The 9,541-nt window shown below is 35.0% G+C and overlaps 2 protein-coding genes across 3 annotated transcripts; one reads left to right on the top strand and one right to left on the bottom strand.

Moving 5' to 3' along the window:
* Positions 1–706: 706 nt before the first annotated feature.
* LOC140889658 (F-box/LRR-repeat protein 10-like) lies at positions 707–3,889 on the bottom strand. Of its 2 annotated transcripts, XM_073297380.1 has the most exons (4): positions 3,611–3,889; positions 3,289–3,497; positions 2,952–3,045; positions 707–2,346 (listed from the first exon to the last, which is right to left on the bottom strand). In XM_073297380.1, exons 1-4 carry the CDS (start codon positions 3,794–3,796, stop codon positions 913–915), a joined length of 1,923 nt encoding a protein of 640 aa, XP_073153481.1. In that variant the 5' UTR covers positions 3,797–3,889; the 3' UTR covers positions 707–912. The 2 variants fall into 2 exon arrangements, with proteins under 2 accessions (XP_073153481.1, XP_073153483.1); XM_073297382.1 differs by lacking the exons at positions 2,952–3,045; positions 3,611–3,889 and having other exon boundaries at positions 3,289–3,425.
* A 1,136-nt stretch (positions 3,890–5,025) lies between these two features.
* On the top strand, positions 5,026–7,587 carry LOC140875173 (uncharacterized). Its single transcript, XM_073278768.1, has 3 exons — positions 5,026–5,680; positions 6,595–6,714; positions 7,351–7,587. Exons 1-3 carry the CDS (start codon positions 5,123–5,125, stop codon positions 7,366–7,368), a joined length of 696 nt encoding a protein of 231 aa, XP_073134869.1. The 5' UTR covers positions 5,026–5,122; the 3' UTR covers positions 7,369–7,587.
* Positions 7,588–9,541: the final 1,954 nt, after the last annotated feature.

The following is a 9,541-nucleotide window of genomic DNA, read 5'->3' on the forward strand; positions in this document are numbered from 1 at the left end:
TTTTTAATGCAAAAATATTAATGAATTATAATGATATGGAAAATGTTTTATAATATAAAAATCAGTAAACAAAAAATACATAAATGTGTTCAACATTTTCATTAGCATTTTTTCAACCATACTTGTTAAAGTACATATATTTCAACAAATATTCATAATTTGTTCAATCATTTTTTAAAATTGTTTTTGAATTTCTTTACATGGAAATGTAATGATGTTGGATAAATTGTTTTTGAATGGCTCTTACAATTAGGTGCATCACATGCACTTATATTTCAAGCCCCGTGTGAATCATGGCGGCAATTTGGGTGTAATGGGCCTAATGGCTTATGATTTTATATGAAGGTGTAAATAAAACTGAAGAGCGGAATTTTTTTTTTTCTCTTGTACTATTATTATTATTATTATTTTTTGAATTGGTTTTAAAGTTTATTCCGAAGTCAAAATTGGAACTAACCGAAACTAGAGCCTTACTTGAATTATTATTATTGTTCTATCACAATTTTGGGCCAACTGGTGCTATAGCTTTGGAAATTCGAGCGCTCCTTGATAATCCAACTTTTATTCGTTACAACATTACAACATATGCGGAGATCTTCAAATTTAGTGGCTCACTGATTTGAGTATTGTTTCTTAATGGATTGTTTGTTTACTTAAAAAAAAAAAAAAGTTAATACAACAAATCACGCACAAACAACCCTTTCAGTAAATCAAACAATACAAGCAATTTCTCTTAACAGAGTCAGACACGCTTAAACACCATAAATTCTGATTGCAATTACATATCATACCACACGGCTCGACCAAATTTAATCGAGTCAAGATCATAGCTTTTACATAATTATGTACAGAACAGATATAGGAAACATCAAACACACTTGACATGAGCGCTCAAGAGTTGCTACACCAATCTCACTCGAATAACTCGTCATCTTCCATCTCATCATCGCTCATGTTCTCTCCTCCCAGAAGCCACTGCTCTAGTTCATCAACTTCTTCACTGTCTTGCAAATATGTATCGTCCAAGTCATCCCATTGGTCCGCACCTAGCTCCTCCCCACGACAAGAAATGGTCAGATACGGTCTACTTCTTGCTAGAGCATCCACCATATCCCTGTTCACAGAGCCAGTCACACCCAACCATCTTAATCTTGGAAAATATGGTTTCTTTAACCAACGAAAAGAGAGTTGAGTGATCCCCCCACAGTTATAGAGATCCAATAGCTTCAAGGTACTCCCACGCCACACGTTTTCGTCAACTTTCATAGAGGCTAACGCAATGACAGAAGTATCTCCAATGAGGGGGCATTGTCTCATTCGTAGTTGGGAAATTGGAATTCGAGATCTTGCCAGGATAAGTACAGCAGTATCAGACAGATTAGGAAGATTGGAAAGGTCCAATTCTCTTAGTTCCTGGTTCGAACTGCCGTCAAATAGGTAAGAAACACATCTGTCTGTAAGTTTCTTACACCCTCTTACAGACAACGAGACGAGACTATTCACCACCCCCCTGCTTAGGTGGGATATTCCCACGTCACTAATGTTACAGCCATCCAGCATAAGTGTTTTCAACTTAGGAAGTTCATTGATAGCTCGAAGGGATTCATCTCCGAGGTTTCTACAATCTCTCATATCAAGCACACAGAGATCTTTATTAGTAGTCAAACATGTAACAGCCAAATTTGTTATGAGATTACACCACCTTAGGCTAACATGCTTCAGTGAAAGGGATGTTGCCCTTATATCATGAAAAACCAGGTCGGTCAGATGGGTCCCATGAAAAACCTTGAGTTTGTATAACTTGGAGCATGAGTGTAAAATTGTCTTATATCCTGAATCAGTCACCTGGCAGAACCCACCCAGACAGATACTTTCCATGGCCGAGCATTTGTCAGCCATGAGAAGGATACCGAGATCATTGACTCGCTTGAAGTACGTAGGAGCAATCTCCTGGCTTCTTACCAAAGAAAGGTGCTTCAACCTTCCACGTGCATTAATTTGTTGAAGGCCAGAATTTGTAAGGTCAAAAGCCATTCTTGGTTCCATTATAGGCGAATCTCGAAGATCTAGACAGGTCAATGAAGTAAGATATCTAGATATTGTGTTGATCATGGTGTCGGTTATATAATCCACGGAAAGACATAGTTTCTGTACATTTGGCAATATGGAGGGGTGAATTTGGTTAGCTGATTGATGGAGGCCTACAGTAGGGCTGAGAAGTTCTGTCACCATTACTGAAGAAATGTACCCGATTTCAAGCGAAATGAGCTTTTCAGAGGCTAGGATCCAGACACGAGCAAAATTATGTCGCAGAAATATAGAGACATCAAACATCAAGATAAGAGCCTACAGAGAATAATTAAAAATTTGGATTAGTTCCTGCTTATTATCATACACATAACAACATTATTTATACAAACTAAGTGAATCAGCTTAAACTAGGAACAATTGACAAGCCATGTCTCTCACCTTATTGTTAAATTTGGCAAATAAATCCCAACTATAACTACTACATTCTGATCCCAAATTTAAACGCTCCAACAAATTTGCAACTAAATAAAAAACCGAATTTCAGACTCTAATTTCTGCCTCAATGATAATTATTTGAAATATTAACATCATCGGCCAAATTCAGAAACTAAAAGCACAGAAGCTCAAGCTGTGATAGGTTTTATCTGCCAAATTAAGAAACAAAAGTACAGTAAATACTCAAGGCCCTTTGAAGTGTGATCAGTCAATAAATGACAGCTTTCTCACTACTTATTTCCGAAATCACCCGAAACCTCAAACATGTATGACTTACTTATCCTACCCCGCTTCAAATGCTTAATATTCATACAGCAAACCCAACTTTAAATGAAGAGCATCCTCATGCCTTCAATAATATGAATAAGAATATTCCACATTAAATGCAAATATTTATTCTAATAACTCATGAAGTGAACTTTTACTTCCAATTGAGTGCAACCACTCAGCAATTCCTCCAGATGTGATACATCAACTGATCGACCCCTTTTCTCTGCCACAGAACTCAAATACAGAAACCTGCAACACAAATTAAGACAATAATGCTAACAAACCAAACCTACTTCAAACCCAACACTGTGCATCAAACCACGAATCATTAAAGCTCCCACAAAAGATGGGACAAATCTTGATAACAAATTCAGATTTACGCTTCTAACAATAAAATTCTCTCCACAACCAATAATGCATACCACCAAACCAAGAACGAAGAACTCGATGGATCACCGTGGACAAAGAAAACTGGTGAGTTCAAATACGAACCTCAGGTCTTTGCAATGCCGGCCGACCTCAGAAAGAAGCTTTCCACTGAAATCGGCGCAATTACGGAGGCACAGCTCCTGCAGAGAAGGGCGAACCAAGAAGTCCAGGGAAGAATCATCGAGGCGCGTGCAGTCCACCTTCAGGCTCCTCAAGTACGGATTGTTGAGACGCAGCAATGGGCTGAGTAAATCCATCGACGGAGCAATGTCCTGAAACATCGTTACCACAAAAAATTGGATATTTATTCAGACACCAACCCAAAAAATAAAAATAAAAAACCATTCTTTAATCTTTGAAAGCAATCAAAATCCGATGGGCTTACGAGGAGGTGGAAGCAGGGGAGGAAAGACAGGATGTGCGCGGCGCATGAGCGGAAGGTGTTGCAGGTGGAGGCGAGCGATTGGATCGATGGAACGTCGAGCTTCGTCATGATGGTGGCGAGAAGGGCAAAGGGCAGTTGTTCCAGACCCGGATTCATCGATTCCGGATCCTGGGTCGGGCTCGCCATTCCCCCTTTTTATCTCACGGACTCTTACCCCCACGTTTGCTTTTCCACGGGGACAGTGGATAGTTGAAGTGGACGACGATGGTCATCGCTGTTTTTGAAGTCACACTTAGTTATTTTAATTTTATCAAGTTTCTTTTTTTAAAAAAAATCGATACATGAAAAAATATATATTAGATTTTAATATTATTTTATAGTGCATGTATGAATTAAATAATCACATCATATCCATTTCTGGGTAAGATGTATGGAAATTCAGTAAATACAACATCATCCATAGTTAATATTATCACATCACGATAAATCTATTAAAACCACAAAGTTTTTTTTCTCAATCGATACAATTAGACACAGAAACGTCTTACATTCAAGATCATACATTTTCTTTTATCACATTGTATTTGTTTAAATGACGTTTGATGAATTATTTTTGGAACCATATCTATCAGATCTCATGAAAAATTATCGATTCTCATACTTTGACGTATATACACATCCATATATGAATGTGCATTAGATTTTGTAGGATGATAAATGATAATAGGTCATCACATATATTTGAGATGTAGAATTGAAATTTTTTTTCCTAAAAATTATATGTAAATGTTTATTTGTTTATATGACAACATCCGATGGATGAAAACTCATGAAGATTGCTCCATACAATTTATTGGGATAACTTCATTAACCAACCACAGTGTATATGCAATTAAACATCCTTGAATATGGTCTCTTCACTTTGGAATCTCATTTGATGGAGGGAGTTAGATCCGCTTGCTCACAAGTACGTGATGCATTCATCTGACATTGTTCGTGTAGAACTAATAATGTTAATGTCAAAAAACTTAAATTTTACCTAAAATTTCGATGTTGCCCCTGCAGACAGTCTGCAAAGATAATCCAAGGAATCATATTTTTTTATAGGCGACTTTGGGCCATTGAATCATTTACAGACAGTACGCCTGCAAGAGGACTGCATCGAAGCATCCGATTTTGTCGATGCAATTCAGTTGAGAATTAATGTTTTACTGCCGTAAAACATGATGAATGTGTCTTCCTAAAAAACCAATAATAAAATAAAATTAACTATGAGTTGGGCCTATAAAATAAATGACTTATATTGGGCCATAGTTAACAGTTATACGAAATCCGGGTAAGGATTTCTGGCCCATTTATCCGATTTTTGTTCTCTCAACTACGCGTCCATTTTATTATCGGTCCGCACATAATAAATGGCAAGCCAATTTCACGAACACCCCATTTGATTTGATCTTCTCGAAAGCAGAATTTTCACGAGCTAAGATTTGATCGAAGCAAAGTGGGGGGAAAATGCCGAAGAAATTGGGGATTAACAGCAAATCAGAGGCGTCCAGGGCTCGAAAAACCGCAATCGAATCCGAACGGAAAGATCGTGAATCACGTGAGAAAGAAGATCAGTACTGGCGTGAAGCCGAGGGAGCCAAGTCGCGAGCCGCTAAGAAGCGTGAAGAGGAATCCGAGAAGAAAGCCGAGGCAGTCGCTAAGAAAGCGGAGGCGCGCCGATTGGCCGAGCAGGAGGAGAAGGAACTCGACAAAAGCCTGAGGAAGCCGGATAAGAAGGCGAACCGTGTTTCCATCCCCGTCCCGAAAGTGACGGAGTTGGAGTTGAGGCAGCGTAGGGAAGAGGAGCAGGCGGCTATCCAGCGGCGTGCGGAGGAGGAAAAGAAAAAGCAAAGCCGCTTAACCGATGAGGAGGAGTACGAGAGGATGCTGCTTGTTGCTAACACCAATCGTGATGATACAATCATAGAGGCTAGGACTGTGGAGGATGCGATTGCCCAGATGGCTGTGGCGGAAAGCTTACCTGTGGATAAGCATCCTGAGAAGAGGCTCAAAGCTTCTTTTAAGGTACTCTTTTAAAGTTTTCGTTGATTTCGATTAAAGATTGTTCGGTTGTTTAATTGCTTGATGTGAGGTAATATATAGTGTAATAGCTATTGATTTTCTATGCTGAAGCCAATCAGATGGGCTGGATAAGTGTCTCTCTACCTATTACTTCATTTTGAATTGTTTCAGGAGACTACTTTTTATCGTGGAACTGTATTACTTTAATTTTCAAATTGAACTTGATTAGTTTTCCTGCGGACAAGGCACCGCATTATAATAGCAGTTCAGGCTTGTTCTTTCGGTCAGTGAGTTGTTAGAATCAAATTTTCCCAAAAGATAGAGTTGATTATATAATTCAACCCCTTTTTTGGGTAGGCCCAGATTTAGCATTAATGTCCAAGATGTACAAGTTGGGATTGGTTGAGTATTGGCCGATCGTACAAGGTATTGTGCACTAGCAAATGGGGAGCTTGCATACATATCATATTTCAAACTACTGTCTTGTGAAAATTTCCAGATTTCTGATTCATGGGAGATCATGTGAGACGTATATAAACCAACTTATTTAGTTTGAACTGATTTGAGAATATGATATTCCTTCCCCAAGTCAAAACTTCCTTTTCTGTTCTATTGCCTACATTGTCATTCTTACGTGGAAGTTTTTCCATTTTTTTTTTCCTTTTTTAATCTTTCTTCAGTTGGTAGATGCTATGGGGAAATTTGTGAGGGGAAAGTTTTATTTTGCAGAGGCTTATTTTTTACTTTTGTTGAACTCATTTATATTGAACTCCACAAACAATTCCTGATTTTCTTTTTCGCCGATTTCTTTCATTTGTTTATAATTTGTTTGTAATAATATCTGTGCTCATCGTTTGACGTTTCATATTTACTTGTTTATACATGCTTAATTCTTTTGTGAATTTTTTTGCTTTTAGGCTTTTGAAGAAGCTGAGCTTCCAAGTTTGAAGGAAGAGAAACCGGGCCTTACACACACTCAATACAAGGACATGATCTGGAAACTATGGAAAAAATCTCCAGACAACCCCCTTAACCAGGTGAAAGATGGTTTATTGAATTGAGATCTCCCCTTTGACTTCTAAGCAACAAGCAAACATCATACTAGGAAACAATTTTTTAAGCAAATAGCAATTAGATCAATGTTCTTATTCAATGATAAATCTTGAGATGAGTTTGAGAGGTTACATACTCATCATCAAGGATAAAATTTGATGGAAAAACGTGTCTGCTACAAATGAGACAATTAGCAAATCAAAACCGAAACCTGCATTTCACTAGTCTGGGTTTGCTGTGTCTTTCACTCTAATTTATGCATGCTGACTGGATTTTTGGTAACCTATAACAAGAGGTGTCTGAACCATATGTTCGTGAATGGTATCTAACCTAAATGATGTCCTGTACACTCTGATTGCACTGAAGAGGTGACTGAACAGATACCGAGTAATTGGGGGAAAAACCTGGTTCGACAAACACTTACTACTAGTAATGAGCATGAAATGCAATTCCATAAAATGGCTGTTTTGAGTTTATTGTTCTCTTCTACATTACAATTTTTTTCAAGCTTGATATACTTTTTAACTGGAGGTAGAGTCTTCCAGTTGCATTTGGTTATAATTCATATTTTGGGATGTGCTTCCAACTAGATATGATATATCTTCAATTTGAATGTATAGATTGCCGAACGGGATTGATTACAGAGAAGCACGCAAGTTTTTTGAGACTTGCGTAATATGCTTCATTCGGCTAAAGTTCACACTCAGCCTCAGTGTGCAATGTGCAGTTTAGCTTGGCTTTGGTAAGTTCAAATAAGAAACACATCCTATGTAACTCGAGAAAAAATGTCTACTATTTGTATTTGGATATAATCCCAATGGTGGTTGAACATATTGGTGCCTCTCCATTAGACCTTATATCTTGGATTTTACTTTCCGCATGCTGACTGAATGATCAACATCCGATCTGGCGATTTATTTATTTAATTTTCTGGAATATGTTATGGATATATTGTCAATAAATTTTGCAATATGTGACATAAATATAGAGTAAAATTCATTTTGATACACGAACTATTGGTAAAATGTCAAATTGGTACATGAACTATTGAAAACGAACTATTGGTAAAATGTCAAATTGGTACATGAACTATTGAAAATGGTTTAATTGGTACATAATCAACTTATAAAGTTAATTTTATCCTTCACCTACATTATTTTAAAATCTTTACATTATTTTAAAGTCTAATATTTTTATAAATTAAAATAGATACACAATTTATTTTTAAAAATTATTTTATTAATAAAATTATAAACATAAATTTATATTTATTTAAATTTTATATTATAGAAAAGAGATCATACTCATTATACGAAACATTGTAAATATTTATTAATACAAACATGCGCATACACATATATATAACAATTGATAAATTATACATTAAAAATAATATATTAAAAATATATAATAAAATATATATATATTTTTTGTTTATCAATGTTATAATATTATTCTTTATATTAATTAAATTAAAAATTATATATATGTGTGTATCTTTCATTTATAATCTATAAATTTTACGTTGAATACTTTTTCGTATAATGATATATAATATTTATTTATAGTATAGTAATTAGTAAATATGAATTTATATTTACAATTGTAATTAATATAATAATTTAAAAGATAAAAATATGTTTGTAGTTCAATTAATCAATTTAATAACAATATTCAATTTAAAAGTAATTTAAGTAAATGGTAAAATTGAATTTTGAGTTTGGACATATACCAATTAAACCATTTTCAATAATTCATGTGCCAATTTGACATTTTATCAATAGTTCATGTACCAAAATAATTTTTACTCCATAAACATATGATAACTTTACACACACAAATATATAAGGACCAATAGGGAACTTAAACATACAAAACACGTTCACTTTGAGGCTGAGACAGAATTCCCGATCGAGGGGCTCGAAATAGAAAAACTTCATGCAACGGGGAAAAAAATAGCGGCTGAAAAGAAAGATGCTTGCAATGGAGCACTAAAAGAAATAGAAATATGCTAAAACAAATGAGAGGATGGAAAATGCAATCTTCTATCCATATCCCATTTTCAGTGTCATCATACTTGCTAAATAGTAACATAACTATTTCTAAACAGGGCAAAGACAGATTCGAGTTCCTGTTAAAACAAAACCTTTCCACTCTCATTTTTTCTTTAAAAAAAAACAATTTTCATATTACATAAAAACCCGGAACTCTTTTAATACGGTTTCACGGGTTAATTTTGTGTGACAAGTTTTTTATTTAGATCATCAATGAAAAAGTAAATGCTCTAAAAACACTATGTGGTAGGTAAGCGATCATTCACCGTCTAGTGCCTAGACACTTAGGTGAACGTTTAAGCGTGGTTGATGCGATTTTTTTAGCCTAAATATATAATTTGTTTAAATAGTTTTTAGCCTAAATATATAACTCGCTCTAGATATTTTTTTGTCTTTCAGCATAAATATATAATTCTTCTTGTTCATTTTAATATTTTTTCAACAATCGATATTTATCGAAACAAACTCAAAATTCATCGTATATTTTAATCATTATCTAATACAAACTGATCGAAAAATATTTCAAACCAATTATTAAAAGTACAAAAATTTAAAAATAAAAATATATAATATATATTAATCTAGGCGGTCACTTAAACGAATTTTAGCTGCCTAAACAGTAATTAGAGGTCAAGGTGGCTGATTAGTGAAATGACACCCAAAGACATCAACTATAATACCCGAAAAATTCATAAATTCATTCACGAGTATTATTGAGAATTTAAATAAATTTTAAATGAGTTTATTTCATTTAATC

This window comes from Henckelia pumila, chromosome 1 (genome assembly GCF_033568475.1).
Source record: "Henckelia pumila isolate YLH828 chromosome 1, ASM3356847v2, whole genome shotgun sequence".
Lineage (NCBI taxonomy): Eukaryota > Viridiplantae > Streptophyta > Magnoliopsida > Lamiales > Gesneriaceae > Henckelia > Henckelia pumila.